The sequence below is a fragment of the Hemitrygon akajei genome, chromosome 32 (genome assembly GCF_048418815.1).
Source record: "Hemitrygon akajei chromosome 32, sHemAka1.3, whole genome shotgun sequence".
In the NCBI taxonomy this organism is placed as follows: Eukaryota; Metazoa; Chordata; class Chondrichthyes; order Myliobatiformes; family Dasyatidae; genus Hemitrygon; species Hemitrygon akajei.
The window spans coordinates 12,828,859-12,847,401 of NC_133155.1; the positions used below are offsets into that span (position 1 = coordinate 12,828,859).

Sequence of the window (18,543 nt, forward strand, 5' to 3'; positions counted from 1 at the left end):
ATGCTTCAATTAAGATTGCTCTTTGCAATTTTTCCAAGGTGACATTGTATTATATATCACGTTATGAATTCTGTACCTGCGGAATTACGCAGGGTAGAATTCTGCTTTTTAAAAGTTCACCCAGAATAACAACCGGACTGCCCACTTGCTGCAAATGTTATCTTCTTCCGTTGAAAATCCAGAGCAACGCACACAAAATGCTGGAGGAAATCAGCAAGTCAAATGCATCTATGGAAAGGGATAAACAGTTGACGTTTCGGGCCGAGACTTCATCAGGCTCGAAACGTCAACTGTATATTATTTAACACAGATGCTGCCTGATGTGCTGGCTTTATCTTCTTCCGTGTTTTGTTTTAACTGAATGGGGTATTGGACAGGTTGAAGCTATTGTCCCAGTACTCCAGCCATTCCAATCCCTAGCAACTGCCTGATGTCGAATCGGACTGCACATGATTTCAGTGTCCTGTTTGACCCTGTGCTGAGATTCGGACTCTTCCTCCGCTCTCTACTAAGGATGTTAATTTGATCCATTGCGACATTAGCCCGCTGAAAACCTCAGCCATGCCTCACTTCATGCATGAATACTCTAACAAAGTATCGGCGAGCTTTTTTGTTCTACTCTGTACAGCCCTGAGGACATCCACAACTCTACTGTCTGCCCATCAATATCTATCACGCGCCCGTGATCCATCCATCGCGACGCGGTGGCTCCACGGGAATTCTAAGATCTCTTTTTCGGCTACATTAAAAGCTTTGGTCGTTTCTAACTCTGCCATTCCCTTAAGTATTATAAATCTCAGAGATGTTTGCTCCTCCAATTCTCTATGTGGTAGTCCACCAATAGTCGCCCAGATAGGACGAAATTCCCTCTGATCTCCTCCGCCTTCCGCCTTTAAGACCCTCTTCAACCCCCAATCCTCGAACCAAACCATTGCCTAGTGATTTTAATACCTCACAAGAGACGGGCATCATTTTTTTTTTAAATTGAGAACGATCTTACGAAGTTGCTTGAAAGGTTTGTGCTCCATAGTCTAATAACTCGGCACTTCTCTCGAATATTTAGCTTGACGCCGCTTAGTTAGTCCAACTCTCACCTTAATGCAAACTCCTCGCGGGCTTTGCTGCTGTGAGTGCTTTTTGCAAAAATCCGTATTCGGGGACAGGGACTGCAGTCTGGACTCGTTTGTGATTGGTCACATACTGAATGTAAAACCAGCTCTTTGCCGCCGATTCCTCGCCAATAACTTGTTTACGTTAATGCACAAGTGGCTATACATCTCACTAAAAAAAATATGAGTAAAAAGTAGTAGTAGACCACTCGGCCCTCTCTGGCCTATTCTACCATCCGATGATATCAGCGCCATTTTCCAGCGGTCGCCCCGTGTCCACTGATGCCCTTGATATGAAAATCCGCCGAACCCTGCTTTTGGATCCTCAATTTAATATGGCTGGCCTTCTTAACGTGTAGAACAATAAACTGTGTTGTTAGTCGTTTAAATGGCATTTGTTTATATTACTCTTGTGAGTGTGCATAGCAGTTACTTTGAAATCTTCTTTTTGCCTAGAACTACTTGATGACGTCCTTGAAGGCCGGGAGTGCGTGAATTGCGGTGCCATGTCTACTCCACTGTGGCGGAGAGATGGAACTGGCCACTATCTGTGCAATGCCTGTGGACTCTATAACAGAATTAACGGGATTAATCGACCTCTTATCAAACCTCTCAAACGGCTGGTAAGATACAGGAAAGCGTGCTCCGTAGCGAGGTTGGAGATTTAGGTTGATGTTGACAGAAAGGAATCGTTCTCATTTTTTCCCCCTGAACAATCATAAACACGTCTCCTGAGTAATAATCTCAAAGTGGTCTCCGACAGTCAATAAATGGCTCCCCCCCACGCTTGATTAACGTGATTGTTCAGCACGAGCTGGAGTTATTCATGATGAACAGGCATTTTGTTTCCATTGTTTGTACCCGTTATATTTAATGATTTGTTTTAATCAAGCTAGAATTTTGAACTTTGAAGAGCCCTCAGGAAAGATTTAAAATAATTTCCTTGTTTTGTTTTAAACATGTAAGCAAAGTTTAATTAATGATGGATCAGTAAGGCAGCTTAATATGTGTACATTGATACTCATTATTAATTTAGATAAGCACTTCTATTTTGTTTACGAGATATAATTATTTGTTAAGCTTTGCAATCATTGATTTTCATTCATTCCGGTTAAAAATCTTCAATACATAAAAAAAAAATCCTAGGATGACAAGATTGAAGAGCTCAGTTTATGAGACTATTGTTTTGTTAGCAGGGTATAAATTATTGAGAATACAGAGGATGGAACACTACAGAGCAGTTCAGACCATTCAGGTCGACGATGTTGTGCTGACTTTTTAATCTACTCAAATGCTTCCCTCCAACGCAACCTTCAACTTTTTCTTTCATCCACGTGCCTATCCAAGATCCTCTTAAATCTCCGCAATATATATGCTACTATCACCAATCCCAGAGGAAAGGATAGGTATTTTTCTTACACACAGAACGGTAAGTGCCACACGCTTACCACTCTCTGCGTAAGGAACAGACCTCTGACCGCGCTCCCGTCCCGCCCCTATTCTTTCCGCCAATCACTTTAAAACAATATTAACCCGTATTTGCTATTTCTGTCGCTTGCTTGGGCACTTAGCTGCTAAATGGAGCATAAGCCATCGATGACCTCCCATCTCTAATGCCCTGGGTTGTAGTTCATCATCGCTTCTGCAGTCCATTGCGTCGACTGTACGGGGGACTGGCCGATACGGCTTCACTAGAGCCCCGTTGGTCGGCCTTACCCGTTTCCACCTCTCACAACAGGGACATAGCGTTGGACATTGAGACGCAGCTGCTTACGCCCTGCGGGATAAAGATTATGACTGTCCACTCTTTCTATGCCTCTTACATAGATACACATATATCAAGTTACCGCTCATATCCCTTCGCTCCAAAGGGAAAACCCCGAGCTCGCTCAAACGTTCCTCGTAGTATATGCTCTCGAAACCAGGCAGCATCCTCTGAACCCTGTCGAATTCTTATAATGAGGGGACCATATTTGAACTATGCGATATAAAAATGTTTCAACTCTTAGCGGGGCAAAGTCTTATGCCTGTCGGATACCTTGCATCGACCTATTCCTTTAGTTCGTCTTGCAGTGCTTATTCCAGTGAACGATCAGAACGCGAGCGTTTATCACTCTCATTGATCTCCTTTCCTCTGAGACAAGATAGATCTGGTAACTTGAATGTAGAAATCTATTATTAGGTAAAGACACAAGCACGAAGTCAGTTGAGCTTAAACGGTTAAGAGCATAGCAACAGGTGAGGACAACCTAGCCTATCGAGCCTGACCCTCCATTCAATGAGTTGATAGCTGACCTGTAACCTTGCGTCGTACCATGTTATTTCACATATTCCATGTTCTTCTAATTAGTTTCAGTTATAACATGAACAATTTAATTAGCCTCAATGGCTGTTTGAGGAAGAGTTCCAAGTCTACACACGCCGCCCCCCTCCCCCATCCTTCCAACGTGGAAGTGACGTCCAGCTTGGTTCGTCCAAATCAAGAATTAGGAGCAGGAGGAGGCAATTCGGCCCCTCAAGCCTCCTCTGCCATTCAAATAGTTTATGAATGATCATTTACCTCGACGCGTTTTTCCTTTTCTGTCCTTAAATCCTTTAATACTCAAAAGTCATTATTTTGAAGGCAATAACAAGTCGTCTCAGTGGTTAATTGTCTTCAACTGTTCGATTCTACACCACACTGCTCGACTTCCCAATGAGGGTAAATAGGTTATCTGCATTTATCAAGTGAGTTGTCCGTTATAACTATTATAACCGTTCAATTTGCCTGTTAATTTCCAGTGAATCCAATCACATTTTCAATTATTTTGCCTTACAATTTAATCACCGGATTCCAGATATTATTCTGATAGCAGATATCGCTAGAGTGAAGGACAGCTTCTCCTTCACTGATATCAGACTCTTGAACGGACCTCTTTTGCAATAAGATCGCCCCTTTGTCTTTTATTCTACCTCCTTATGATCGTGCACTTTATCTTTTACCCGCACCGCACATTGCCAGTAGCTTTTACACTTTACTCTAGCTCATTACACTGTGTAATGATTTTATCTGTACAAGCAGCCAGCAAGACAAGTTTTTCTCTGCATCACGATACTAGCGATGATAACAAGCCGATACCGATATTACACTTCCTCCTAAAGCAATGTGTTCTTTCTAAGATGTTGCGCTAAGGTTGCCCGCTGAGTTCCAGGTATGGTCCAATGACGACTTCAGCAGAAGTTCTAGCACTTTGCAGTCCTGTCCATGCCCCCAGTCTCCCGCCAGTTAACTCATTTCCTGCTCAGATCTACAACATTAAATTCCACAGTTTACAACTTTACCTAGAGGTCTCTTAAGAAGGAATTTTTCAAATATTACCTGGAAGTTCATGTAAGTTCTCTCGACATTCACTTGCCGATTACTTTCGGCTATACAAAAAAAAAATGCTTTGAAAACGCATGAGGCCGCTGATACTAGAAGCCGGAGCAAAAAAAAAAAACACAACACGAAGTGACTGCTATAAGAACTCGCCGAGATAGGCAGAATTCGTGGAGTCAAATGATGGTCAGTGCTTCGGGTCGATGTTCTATATCCGAACCAAAAGAGGATAGAGATGTGAGAGGAGACAGAAGCTGGTAGGTGATAGGAGGAACCAAATTAAGCGAGAGAGATGATGAGTAGACAGAGCTCGGTGGCGGAGGGTAACCAGATTTAGTGATGGGATGGAGCGAATGACAAAGATAAACAAAGAGAGAGCAAACTTTGGTGGTCTGGCGGGAGTGGGAAAGGAACACAAAAGGTAAGGGTTACATGAACTTGGAAGATTTTTTGTTCACAACATTGAAATGTAAACTACTCAAGTGGATTGTGGGGCGTTGTTTTTTTTTAACCTTTCCATCTTCCCCTTCCCTAACCGGTTATCCTTCTTTATCTGGTTCCATCTGCCCATCAGCTCTCCCTTATCCGCTTCTGTCGCAACGCCACCCTCCCCCACCCTGTTTCCTTCTGCCCATCATGCCCTGATACCCTGATCTGGTTCCACCTATTACCTACGAGCTTCCTCTTCACCCTTCCCATTCACTTCAATACACTATCTTCTCTCTACATACACCGTCCAGATGCAAGGTCTCCATACAAAACATCGAACGTCCCATTGACAGGCTTGAGTTCTTCCAGTAGCTCATCTTCTGCTACTTATCAGACATTAGCTTTCCTTTCAAACTCTTGTCATTTCTCTCTAGCCAACCGAAAATATCCGCGCACAAGCGGGTGCTGGAAATCCGAACAACACACACACACACACACACACACACACACACACACACACACACACACACACACACACACACACACACACACACACACACACACACACACACACACACACACACACACACACACACACACAATGCTGGAGGAACTCAGCAGGTCAGGCAGCGTTTGTGGAAGAGAGTTTAGGGCCGAGACCCTTTACCAGGACTCAAGATGAGGGGCTTCGGCCTGAAAAGTCGACTGTTTACTCTTTTCAGCAGATGCTGCCTGAACTGCTGAGTTCTTCCAGCATTTTGCGTGTGTTGCGTGAACATGTTCACTGTGCAGTTGTTGCATCCTATATAATGGATACAGGTGATTTTCTAATAAAGGGTGGACTGTCTGGGCTACAATTCACTGTTTCCCACCTCTTCTCGTGATTTTTCAAATTTTCCCCAACCCTTGCCTAACGCAAGTCTTATCGAATGTGCTCTATCTACTCCCATAACGTTCAAGACGTTTATTCAGATTAAATAATTTTCTTGTGAAACGATTTCCCTGCGACTCACTTCCCACGAAAACAAATGTCAAAAATGATTCTCCAGTTACTAGTTGAAATGGAAGAACTGATATGTTTTATACGGTTCTGTATTACAATGTTAGCAGCTACAAGATTTATTGCAAGTTTAAACCACAATGGAAGGAAATGGTGCAAATTCTGTGGTTAGCAGCATTTAAACGGCCACTTAATCCAGACAATTTGCCGATTGATGTAAAATGTAAATTCTGAATAATTCCAAAAAGAAAACAACAGCTCCCGTTCGGATATAACCTGGTTATAAAATAATGTTTTCCTTCACGGTCATCGTGACAGGGTAATGTGAATTGTCACAGGCACAGTCCTGATGAAGGGTCTTGGACCAAAATGACTATTGTTCACTCCGCCCTGGCCCCGGGGGCCCCAGAGATGTGCTGCACTTGCTGTATTCCACCAGCATTTTGTGCGTGATGTTCAAGATTTCCAGAATCTGAGAATCTCTTTATCCCTTTATAAATTGTCACTAGGCTATTATAATACAAATTATTCATATACAGGAGGGCGTCACGTGGTTATCGCCATTCAGAAGGCAGATTGACGCAGTTATTTTGTTCCATGAACGTTGAGTTCCTGCACAAAGCACTTCATGTAATTTTAGTGTATTTTATTAAAATGGCTGAACATTCCGGTAGATACGATATGGTAACTGCTGGAGCTTCTCATGGTGTGAGCGACGACAGTAGGTCACATGATCGGATAGCGTAGTGTTAGCAAAACGCTTTACAGTACCAGCAACCCGGGTTCCATTTACACCGCTGCCTGTGAGGAGTTCGTACGTTCTCCCCGTGAAGGCGCGGGTTTCCTCCGGCTGCTCCGGTTTACTCCCACAGTCCAAAGACCTACCGGCTACTAGGTTAGGATCATTGTAAATCGGCCCGTGCGTTAGATCGGGGGCGGCGCGTCTCGAAGGGCAGTAAGGGCCGATTCCGCGCTGAATCTCAATAAGTCACATTAGACATTCACTGAATTATTTTTTGCTCGGAATGATGTGATAATATACTGAGCGCCACGTATTTATAGCAAGTTTTTGTTTAGCTTGCGGGATAGATATCCTCATTTTAGCTATCTGGATATCTTATTAGTTAAAACTCGTGAGATAATAATTCTTCTCACGGGATCCTCTTTATCTGGAGCTTAAACTTGCCCTGACTAAAACGGAGGGCCTGCAAACACCTGAGAGGTTGCTAAGGGCTAGAAGTAGCAAAACTGATATCAAGGACGTTTCGCTGATTTGCGGGAAGGGTTCGGTTTAATTCTCAGCTACACACTGGATAATTAATTTGTTCATATACACAATGGGCCCGTGATACTTACGTTTGTTTTGTAAATTAATATCACTATCAATGTAATTAATATTGTGTTCGGGTTCAAAGGAGGCGTTTAATTTTAAACAAGCAACTGTTCATGCTTCAGGTTCTCAATCCATCCATTAATCAGTCAGACACCTGATAAAGGAAGCAGGGATTTCATTCGCATGACAATCTTTTTTAGCGTGTGGTTTATCAACTGTGTTGCTGCTACGGTAATGCCGCGTCTGTGCAATGTAACCTGGGTGAGCCGTGGATTACTTGGACAATTCCCGGCTCAGTATGATGTCAATTTGTTATGTCGTAACGGTGGGGAAAATACCCATAACTCGCCAACAAGATGCAGATTAAAACAATGTATCTCAACGTTTGTTTTATTGTTAAATTTCTCGAGCGTTCCTTCGTAGAATGGGATCCGGAACCCAGATTAAATGTGAGCTCAACGCTCATTCTTGGCCAGACCCTCACAAAAACTGAAAAGAGTATATTTGGTCAATTATTGATGAATTGTCAGCCCAGGTTCGAGATAGCGTTGCCACCTGATCCACGTTTGGACAGGTTAATCCTCTCGTTCAATGCACGTTCCTGGCATTCTTTAAAAATATATGCAAATCAGGCGGTGGTGGATTTTCCACTTTGACCCTACTCCCTGCGACATGAAAGCATTATCAGAAAACATAAGAAATGATTCCGTGCCCTGTCCAGGCCTCGCTCTGCCAACTGGAGACGGTAAAATGAGCGTCAAATCCTCTGAAGGAAAATATTGGCTCCATCCTGCTTCTCTTATTCAGACCTAAAAGCGCCCAGGTGGAACCAGCCACCAAATACAGTAGCAAGACTTGGCAACTCTTAGAGCAGGAAGTAAACTGGAGGGACAGTAAAGGCAAGCCAGTTTTATAATAAGCCGGATTTGGTAGCCGCAGTTCAGCAAGGGATATTTAACCTGTTGGTAAATTGCACAGACAAGGGGAAAAAACTGAAAAATAAACAACGCTTTCTCCTCCTGTGCGAAATATGTAACTGAGATGTTTAATGTGAAAATAAACAAGCGTCAAACAGAAATAGATCCAAACGTGATCTAATTACTGAGCTTACACATTCCGTTGCAATATGGCCGACAATTTTTCCCCTTTTCCTGGAATTTACTCGCTCTTGCCTTATAGAACATAACCGCGTTCTTTCACGCCTTTGCATCGCAAGTAGTGATCAGACCGCAGGCAAATAAAACACTGGGCAGGAACAGCGACATTCAACGGGTTTCTGCTTCTGAATTCACACCTAGGTCAATTATACTAACCAGTCTTCTCGGTCAGTTATTTCTATTCAGCCCACCTTGGAATAACAACCGCCCCCCCCCCACCTCAGCCTGCGATAGAACAGTACACGCCCTTCGTGAGGTCAGCCATTTAAAGGCAGAAAACTAACAAAGGCCACCGTGTATTATTAAAGTCTAACAGATAGTCTTAATAGCTTTACTTATTAAGCAATAGTAAATATTAAGTTATTTTGGCGTGACTGTCAGATAGGTTAAATGATTTACGAACGTGACCAAAGGTTCAATCTGCCATTGTTCTGTAAATACGTTCGGTACAATTTAAAATGGTTCTTGAACCAAGGCAATCTGTAGTGCTAAAGGTTACTGCGAGCCAGGGAGCCATTGGCAAAGTTTTTTTCTTGGATCTTGCACAATAGCAGGTGCCAATCTTTCCCGCCAGGAGACTGAAATTTCCTGTCTGTAGTAAGTGTTTCGTCTCATTTGGAAAAGGCATTGTATAGAGATTCATTTCATAATGGCTGCCGTTGGTGGATAGTAACGCCGGGTTTTTTTTTCTCTTTTCAGTCTGCATCTCGGAGAGAGGGCCTCTCCTGCTCCAACTGTCACACCACTACCACCACCCTGTGGCGGCGCAACGCGGAGGGAGAACCCGTGTGCAACGCCTGCGGGCTCTACATGAAACTCCACGGGGTAAGTGGACGGGGAGAGGCGGAGCACACTTCCCAAACGCATCACGCGGATTCAACACCCACTGACTTGAGGCAACGTCACCTCAGTTGGTTCGCATTGCAAATGTTGGTCCTCTCCGGAGAGATAATTTGCACATTGTAATAATTACTACAGTCAGAAAGGAGGTACAGCAGGAACCTGAAGGCACACACTCAACGTTTTAGGGCAGATTCTTCCCCCTCCGCCATCAGATTTCAGAACGGCAAATGAACCCATGAACACTCGCCATTTTTGGTTATCTAAATTTTAATATACTTATTAGATGATAAGACCATATAGGAACAGAAGTAGGTCATTCAGCCCATCGAGTCTGCTCCGCTATTCGATTATAGGCTGATCCAATTCTACCAGTCATCCCCACTCCCCGGCCTTCTCCCCATACCCTTTGATGCCCTGGCTAATCACGAACCTATCCATCTCTGCCTTAAATAAACCCATTGACTTGGCCTCGACAGCCGCTCGTGGGAATAAATTCCACATATTTACCACCCTCTGACTAAAGTAATTTCTCCCCATTTCAGTTCTAAAAGGACATCCTTCAATCCTGAAGTCGTGCCCTCTTGTCCTAGAGTCCCCTACCATGGGAAATAACTTTGCCATATGTAATTTGTTGAGGCCTCTTAACATTCGGGATGTATAAGGAACCCAACACTGCACACACTACTCCATGTGGTCTCACGAGTGCCTTATAGAGCCTCAACATCACATCTCTGCTCTTACATTCTGTACCTCTAGAAATGAATGCCAACATTGCATTCGCCTTCTTCACAACCGACTCAACATGGAGGTGAAACTTTAGGGTATCTTGCACAAGGACTCCCAAGTCCCTTTGCATTTCTACATTTTGAATTCTCTCCCCATCCAAATAATAGTCTGCCCCTTTATTTCTTCCACTAAAGTGCATGGCCATACACTTTCCAACATTGTATTTAATTTGCCACTTCTTTGCCCATTCCCCTAAACTATCTAAGTCTCTCTGCAGGCTCTCTGTTTCCTCAGCACTACCCGCTCCTCCATCTATCTTTGTATCATCGGCAAATTTAGCCACAAATCCATTAATACCGTAGTTCAAATTGTTGACATACATCATAAAAAGCAGCGGTCCCAACACTGGCCCCTGTGGAACTCCACTGGTAACCGGCAACCAGCCAGAACAGGATCCCTTTATTCTCACTCTCTGTTTTCTGCCGACCAGCCAATGCTCCACCCATGCTAGTAACTTCCCTGTAATTCCATGGGCTCTTATCTTGCTCGGCAGCCTCATGTGCGGCATCTTGTCAAAGGCCTTCTGAAAATCCAAGTACACCACGTCTACTGCACATCCTTTGTCTACCCTGCGTGTAATTTCCTCAAAGAATTGCAATAGGTTTGTCAGGCAGGATTTTCCTTTCAGGAAACATTATTGTAATGTATTGCCCCGTCACTGCTGCCACAACAACAAAAAGTACAAATTTCATGACGTGTCAGTAATAATAAACCTTATTCTGATCTGACGCCAGAGAACTGACGATGTAAAAAAATGCAGATACTGGAAAACTGAAGATTGGATTAATTTTTGGCTTCGGCTGAGCACAACGGTCGCAACTTCTGAGTCCACTGAAAAATAAAATGACGGAATCTAAAGCAGACTTTTGCTACTTTCTGTTGCCTCCCGAATCAGCATTGCTTAATTTTCTGTACGTGTATTGCCAATGCCCCAAAATAGAAATTCTAATTTCAGTTACATTTTTTCCTTTGGAAGCTCGAATTTTATAGAAATAAATTTAAAAAAACCATTATAAAATATTTTGTTTGCCAAATCTCAAGTATCAGTTCTAAAGTCGGGCAGGTGGATGTTGGCAGGGGAAAACACACACACCACACACCATATGAAGATCAATTTCATAGGGACTCAGTTAGTGGCGCCCTCAGGGCCGCGTCAACACCAGAGGCCGGAATTCCACGCTGTAAACTGAACCACAGGCTGAATGGGCAATGAGCGAGCGCGGCAGAGTTGCGCTGCCACCCTCCGTGTGCGTTGTGACGCCCAGATTCTAACTGCCTCCTTCAGACCAGCTGCAATGATCCCAAGGAACTATTGGGGAAAAAGAGCAGAGGCGTCATACTCCCGGCGCGTCGGGCAATGTTTAGTCCTCAATCAACAGTAATGCAAACAGACGATCACGCCGCGGGGGCGTGCGAGGCAAAAATCGTGGATCCGTTTTTCCCAAAGTGAGACCACCCTTGAAAACGCCTTTCATTGGTTGCAGGACGCTACAAATGCGGATTTCGTTATTCCGCTAAATCCCATTCTGCTCGGAATTTGAACGAAAAAGAATGGATGTAGTTCAGTAAGTGTGCGGAGATTAAGGCTGTGCGGTACACAACACCACACGCCACAGAGAATGCCTTTCTTGAACAGTCCTCCTATACAATCCTCCTATACAGTCCTCCTATACAATCCTCCTATACAATCCTCCTATACAATCCTCCTATACAATCCTCCTATACAGTCCTCCTATACAGTCCTCCTATACAATCCTCCTATACAATCCTCCTATACAGTCCTCCTATACAGTCCTCCTATACAATCCTCCTATACAGTCCTCCTATACAATCCTCCTATACAGTCCTCCTATACAGTCCTCCTATACAGTCCTCCTATTTTAGTTCAGCCAGTTATCTCACATGCCAACTCCTCATTTAAAGATAATCATGAGGCGACGCGAATGAGCAATAGCCTATTTAAATCCCAACATTTTCTTTCTAACTGGGCGCAGGGTATTAGTTACTCGACACCACTTGGCATATGAATGACGTTACACTGCGAAGTCGCACTCAGTCATTAGTCTGAAAGGTTTAATGTAATTCGTGAGTGCAGGTCACCCCCACATTGACGTAATGTGACACTTCAATGGTAATGGTGCAAATTACAGCTCTGAGGGAGGCCAACGTCCCACCGTGCCTGGGATCTTAACTTTCCTCACTTTATTTATTACATTATAAACACAGGAGTTACTGCAGATACTGGAAATACGCACAGAATGGCAGAGGAGCTCAGCAGGCCAGGCAGCATCTATGGATGGGAATAATAAGTCGACGCTTCGGGCCGAGACCCTTCATCAGGACTATTTATATATTTCATACATTACTTTGATTTGGCCATTTTCACTGACTTCTGTTTTGTTTCGCCCGGTAGATACCGCGACCTTTAGCAATGAAAAAAGAGGGTATTCAGACCAGGAAGCGGAAACCAAAGAATGTGAACAAGGACACATCTTCCGCTGGTAAGCAACAATAAATTTAACCGCTGGTAAATTTAACCAGGCAGCTTTTCAGCTTTTAGTCCAAGTCAGCAACGGAAAAGAACGGGATATATTATTAATGGAATAATGTACACCGGCAAGCTCGACTTTCAATGGGAAACATTTTTTACAACTCTTTGCTCCATGTAAACATTTCCAGCCAACCTACGTAGGTCCACGCAGAGAAAAAATATATAATTCACATCGCATTCCTAATGATAGAAAGTTTAAAATAATTTTAAAAAACGGGAAGTTCAAGCGCTGACAAAGAATATGTAACTACGCCAAAGATTAATGGCAGACAGGTGTGTAAGGGAAACTTCTCCGAGATGGTTGGGAATGGGCTGGTGCGACACAGAGGACTGTGGGCGTTGGTTGAGGCTGGAGAAACCTGTAGAATTATGTTCCAGTGCGTTACCGAAAATCTCAGCGGCAGGCCGGCATGTTATGACCAGGGTAACCCTGCGACTCTACTTTGGTCGGATTTCTTTAACCAGGGTCCCTCTACTTCACCTACAAGAGGGTTTCTCTGCCCACCGTTCAACAGGCGGTGCCAACATTACAGGCACGAGAAAATTTGCTTCGCTTGCTTTCGAACGGCGCTTTTTTTTTGTCAGATGCAGGGAGGTGCCCGGCCGGTAACGTTGAATTGGCATTATCCCCTCTCTTTCTGTCATTAAAAATCGGCGGCCTGCTGCCCGAGGATCAGACAGAGGAGCCACGGGCTTGTGCTCTTGGGCCGGGTGGAATTGATGGGATTGCTGATTCGGTTGGTGGGAGACATACCGGCCTTGGTGCCTGATAATGGGTGGTTGGTTAGTAAGAGCGTAGGGTTGCGGTTGCCGGGAGATGAGGGAGTATAGTTTTGCCCTGTCCTGCCGCCGACCCGGTGACGCAAACTGCCAAGGGGTTTTGTGACCGGAGTGGCACAGGGATCAGGGTGGCAGTCAGTGTCTGACATTGCGTGCAGAATGGAAACATTGCTTACAGTTCTTTTCAGGTTGTTGAGCGCCTTTGCATTGGCGTGTCAGATGCAGGGACAACAATAATAACAGACTGTACGACCCGTATAACCTGCATTGTTTTCAATAATGTTTCATTTCGCTGTGAATGTGGATCACTCACCTTGGGCACAGAATGCGACGTTTGCTGGGAACTTTGAATATGGTTACCTGATGTTTAACTGACACAAATCCGTTATTTCTGTTATATCTTTGTCTCTCAGCTCCCTTTTCAAGTTTGCCATCCACCCCTACTAGTACTTCTGCTGGTGCGTTAGAGCTTATCACACCAAAGACCGAGCCCGGCCTTTACTCACCTGCATGCAGGGCCCAGAGGTTTAACACTCAGGTAAGCCCGTAAGTGTGAAGAACCTGATGGATAACCTTTCCATGATCCACCGGGATCTGGGAAAGATGGCTCAGTTGTCTTCTCGAGCATGTGGAAAAGAGCAATGTGTTACAAGAGTTTAGAAGGTGATATTAGTGATATTAACTAGGTGATATTAACTCCATCCACCGCTTGGTTTCGCCACAACCCAGTCTCAAACCCTAGACTTAGTTCAACATTCTTGTCTATGGCCAGAGTTTCTGTCTGTCCGGAGAAGGAGTAGAATTTGCTGCTCCTGAAAGGTGGTGGTGGTGGTGGGGGGTGGGGGGGGGGGGTGGGAGGGTGTACTCAGTGTTGAGCCAAGTTAAAGACCTGCTCCACTGACAACAAAACTGATGAGACAATGCATGAAAATCTGAACAGCACATAGCTGGAGATTTAGTAACCTTCTTGGTACTTGAAGGAATCTCCCCTGTTCCTCCTCAGTGGCAAATAGTGCAATCAAAGGTGCCTACTTAATTGACTTAGGCTTCTTCCCAATTTTTCCCTGACATGTTCCAAGTTCATGCAAAGTTTCTAGAGGTCAAGTTTTAATACAGAACCATATCAGCATTAAAAACTTAACATAAAGTGACACTTCTGATACTCCCAATGATCCACTTCAATGCCTCCTCTGTCTGTTATTTCCAGGATACTTTAGGGGCAGGTGGCAATTGTCTTCGCTTCAGCATTCCAGCTTTGAAACTGACAAACTCAAGTGAACCGAGCACTAGTAGAGAATCCAAGGAAGGCAAGTCCTACTCCTTCGGCAGCATGGAGATGGTCTGACACCAGCAAGACCACCACCGCCACAAATCTCTCAAAGCTACAATTTCACTGATGGAGTTTGCAACTGAGATTTTTATCTTAAAGGAAAACTGGAAATGATAAAGAAGATAAAAGAATGCCAGGAAGAAAAATCAAATGGAATGCTGGGTCATATCATGTTATAATTTAAAAGAGTGAGTGTTGCAAAAATGATGTCTTATTGCTAAGGCTTAACACTGCCTAAATTCCTTGTAGGTGACCTTGGCGCAATCCTGATCCAACATTATTTGTAATTAAGTGCCTTTTATGGATCACCATTTGCTGTATATCTCTAACTTTCCACTTGAATGGATATATTTGGAGTGTGCTCCCTGGACAGTTGCACATTTGGAACAGTTTGAACAGATCTTGCCTCTGGTAAAAGTGCGTTTGCGTTTCTTTGGGAAATTATTTTTTCTTAATGTAAGTAGTTCTTGTATTATGGATGGTTCAGGCTAATAATAAAATGCAACTTAATAAATTCAGATTGTCTCCTGCAATGTGTGTACTGTATTAATCAAAGTGGCTTAACACGGGGTATTTACCACAAAATGAAAACTGGAGCATTTAATGATATCTTTGAAACTGGCCTTTAAAGATTAATTGCTGGTATTTGCAGGGCCAGGTATGTTCAAAGGACTTGAGATAAAACTATTTATCCTTTTTTAATAAGATATATTTTCAAACTAATGGCATTCACTGTTACACAACTTATTGAAATATATGAGGGATACCATACACACAATAGCCCATTTCTTGTTTTGCAAAAAGACTAGTACAATTTGATAAGAGCAGTAGTGAGGTTCAAAAGATGCAAGATGAGACATGATGATCAAATACTCCGACAGAATGAAGGGTAGCATAATAAAGAATTTTTCTTGGGAGTGGCAGGAAGCATAACATTAGATGCATTAAATAATGTGTTTCAAACTATAAGTACATTCAATGTTGAAGACTCCCACAGATTGAACAATGTATATAATGTACACTATCGTTGATAGGTATACATATCTCAGACCATAAGATATAGGAGCAGGATTAGGCCATTTGGCCCATCGAGTCTGCTCTATTTCATCATGGCTGATCCATTTTTCCTCTCAATCCCAATCTCTTGCCTTCCCCTGTATCCCTTCATGCCCTGACCAATCAAGAATCTATCAACCTCTGCCTTAACTATACCTAAAGTCATGGCTTCCATAGCTGCCTATGGCAATGGATTTCACAGATTCACTAGTCTCCTGCAAAATAAATTCCTCTTTGTCTCCATTCTAAAAGGATGTCCTCTATTTTGAGGCTGTGCCCTCTGGTCTTAGACACTCCCACCATAGGAAACTGTCTTTCCAAATCCACTCTATCAAGGATAGGTTTCAATTAGGTCACCCCTCATTCTTCTAAATTTCAGTGAATATAGGCCTAGAGCCATCAATGGCTCTTCACATGACAAGTCATTTAATCCTGGAGTCATTTTTGTGAACCTCCTTTGAACCCTCTCCAGTTTCAGCACATCCTTTCCAAGATAAGGGGCCCAAAACTGCTCCAAGTGAGACCTCACCAGTGCTTTTTAAAGTCTCAACATGACATCCTTACCTATACTATTCCTCCTGAAATGAATGCTAACATTGCATTTGCCTTCCACTACACAAACTAAACCTACAAATTAAGCTTTAGGGAATCCTGCACAAGGACTCCCAAATCCCCCGCATCAGATTTTTGTATCTTCTCTTCATTTAGAAAATAGTCAAACCTTTCATTTTTCTACCAAAATACATTACCATACCCTTCCCAAAACTGTATTTCATCTGCCTCTTCTTTGCCCATTCCCCCAATCTGTCTAAGTCCTTTTGTAGCCTCCCTTTCTTCAAAGAATTCCAACAGATTTGTCAGGCAAGATTTTCTCTTGAGGAAACCATGCTGACTACTCTATTTCACATATATTCCTTTCCACACCTTGTGGTGCATCGGGCAGCACCTTACCATTTCCTTAGCATTTGTCTGTTTGTCACGAGGCTGAGTTGCTAGCTCGATGTTTAACCCAGCATGGATGGAGAGCATGCAAGGAGCCAACTGGATTTGAACTCGGGACCATTTGCCTCGAAGTCTGGTTCTGATGCCACTACACTATCAGCCAACTATTATTATTATCGATAGGTGGACTGAACATAATTTTACAGATACATGATCTTGATGCAAGGAAAGTGCTTCAAGATCTCAATGGACACAAAATGTATGGTACACATAAGTTACTCTATGCATGTGAATGAAAAGCACGTGCAGAAAGTGAAGGCAACATCTAATTTTTAATTGAAATATACTATCTCAGATACATATCTTTCTTCAGGAAGCTAATGTGTGGTGGGAAGGAGGAAGAGGGAAAGGGAAGACAGGAGGAAGGGTAGGATGGAGGGATGTGGGAGTGTCAGAGAGAGAGGGAGGGAGGGAGAAAGAGAGAAAGAGGAGAGAAATATTTGAGGAATGGTATAATGAATTTTTAACAAATATCTCTCTTTGAAGAATGTGTGACTTTTCTTGAATTTACCCTAAGAGACCCTTAGAAATTCAAATGTTGCATCATTATTTGCACCTTGTGAGTCATTCAATAAACAATGTGATGTTGTCCTTTACATATGGGTAAAATACTTACTTTTAAAGCATGGAATTTCTGAAAACATAAAATGGACACAGCAGCAACTTAGCAACATTTAATAAATGTCCAATTTGTTCTGAACTTCCAGAACTAAACTCCAATAGTATCACACTGAAGGATTTAACATTCACATCTAGTTAAAGATGTGAATTGGATTCATACTAGTCAGAATTTACCCATTCAAGGGTAATTTTTAATAATATGCCTTTATCGCTGCAAGCAACCTCTCTGGCACCAGCTTCTGCCATTGTGGTGTTGTATAGCTTGTAATTTCTTTTATAAATCCAGAACAGCATTTAACATATCTTGCATTCACTCTGTGGTCATCATTCCCTCTTAAAACCATCTCTGTTTCACTTTTACAAGCCCAGTTGCATTTTTCTAATTACAGGATTCAACCAATAATGCTCAGAAATGGTATGGGATGGGATTATGTCAGAGAATATCTGGTTTTGGAAAACAGCATTGGTGAAAACAAGTGATGAAAGCTGAACCTATCAGTAACTTTTGAAGTGTCCCATAAACAGACCCCCCCCCCCCTGCAGTCCACAACTTAAATATCATTTCCCCCCAAATCACCAAAAGCTTCCTCCAGCAATTAGGAACAACCAACTATCATCAGATTTCCATCCAAATGACCAGGACGCCTCCTCAGTTCCACAGCATTCTCTCACTCTCCCATTACACCTATTGTTCTTGCCTGCCTCAGCCTTGTGAAACAGGCTTCCTGCTTGAAAGACGATATGTTTATCAATCTGCCTTCCTATGCAAAAGAACCCTAGAGAAAGAAAAATTATGATGTTTGGTGGAGGTGGAAACAATAGGGTCTTTTAAGAGACTCCTGGATAGGTACATGGAACTTAGAAAAATAGAGGGCTATGGGTAACCTAAGGTAATTTCTAAAGTAAGTACATGTTCGGCACAGCTTTGTGCTGTAAGTTTTCTATGTTTTGATTTTATTAGGCAAAAACCTACAGAGAGCCCATGTGGCAAACAGAAGTGTCAGACATGCCAAGTGTAGTCATTTGCCACACACCAGAGAGTTCTTATGAACCTCCAGTCTCTTCTTTCTCTGGTCAATAATCAGCTCTTTGGCTTTATTGATGTCAAGTGAGAGGTTGTTGCTGTGGCAACATTCAACCAGATTTCAAATCTCCTTCCTATATGCCAATTCGTCACTACCTTTGATT

At 43.0% G+C, this 18,543-nt stretch overlaps 1 protein-coding gene across 1 annotated transcript in view; it reads left to right on the forward strand.

Annotated features, from left to right (window-relative positions):
* Positions 1-15,194, forward strand: part of LOC140719790 (transcription factor GATA-4-like) — a 29,282-nt gene extending 14,088 nt beyond the window's left edge. Inside the window, exons 2-6 of the mRNA XM_073034659.1 lie at positions 1,566-1,732; positions 9,086-9,211; positions 12,429-12,516; positions 13,760-13,884; positions 14,554-15,194. Coding sequence (XP_072890760.1) covers positions 1,566-1,732; positions 9,086-9,211; positions 12,429-12,516; positions 13,760-13,884; positions 14,554-14,691 — 644 coding nt within the window. The 3' untranslated portion in view covers positions 14,692-15,194. The remainder of the gene's footprint in view (positions 1-1,565; positions 1,733-9,085; positions 9,212-12,428; positions 12,517-13,759; positions 13,885-14,553) is intronic.
* The last annotated feature ends 3,349 nt before the right edge of the window (positions 15,195-18,543 follow it).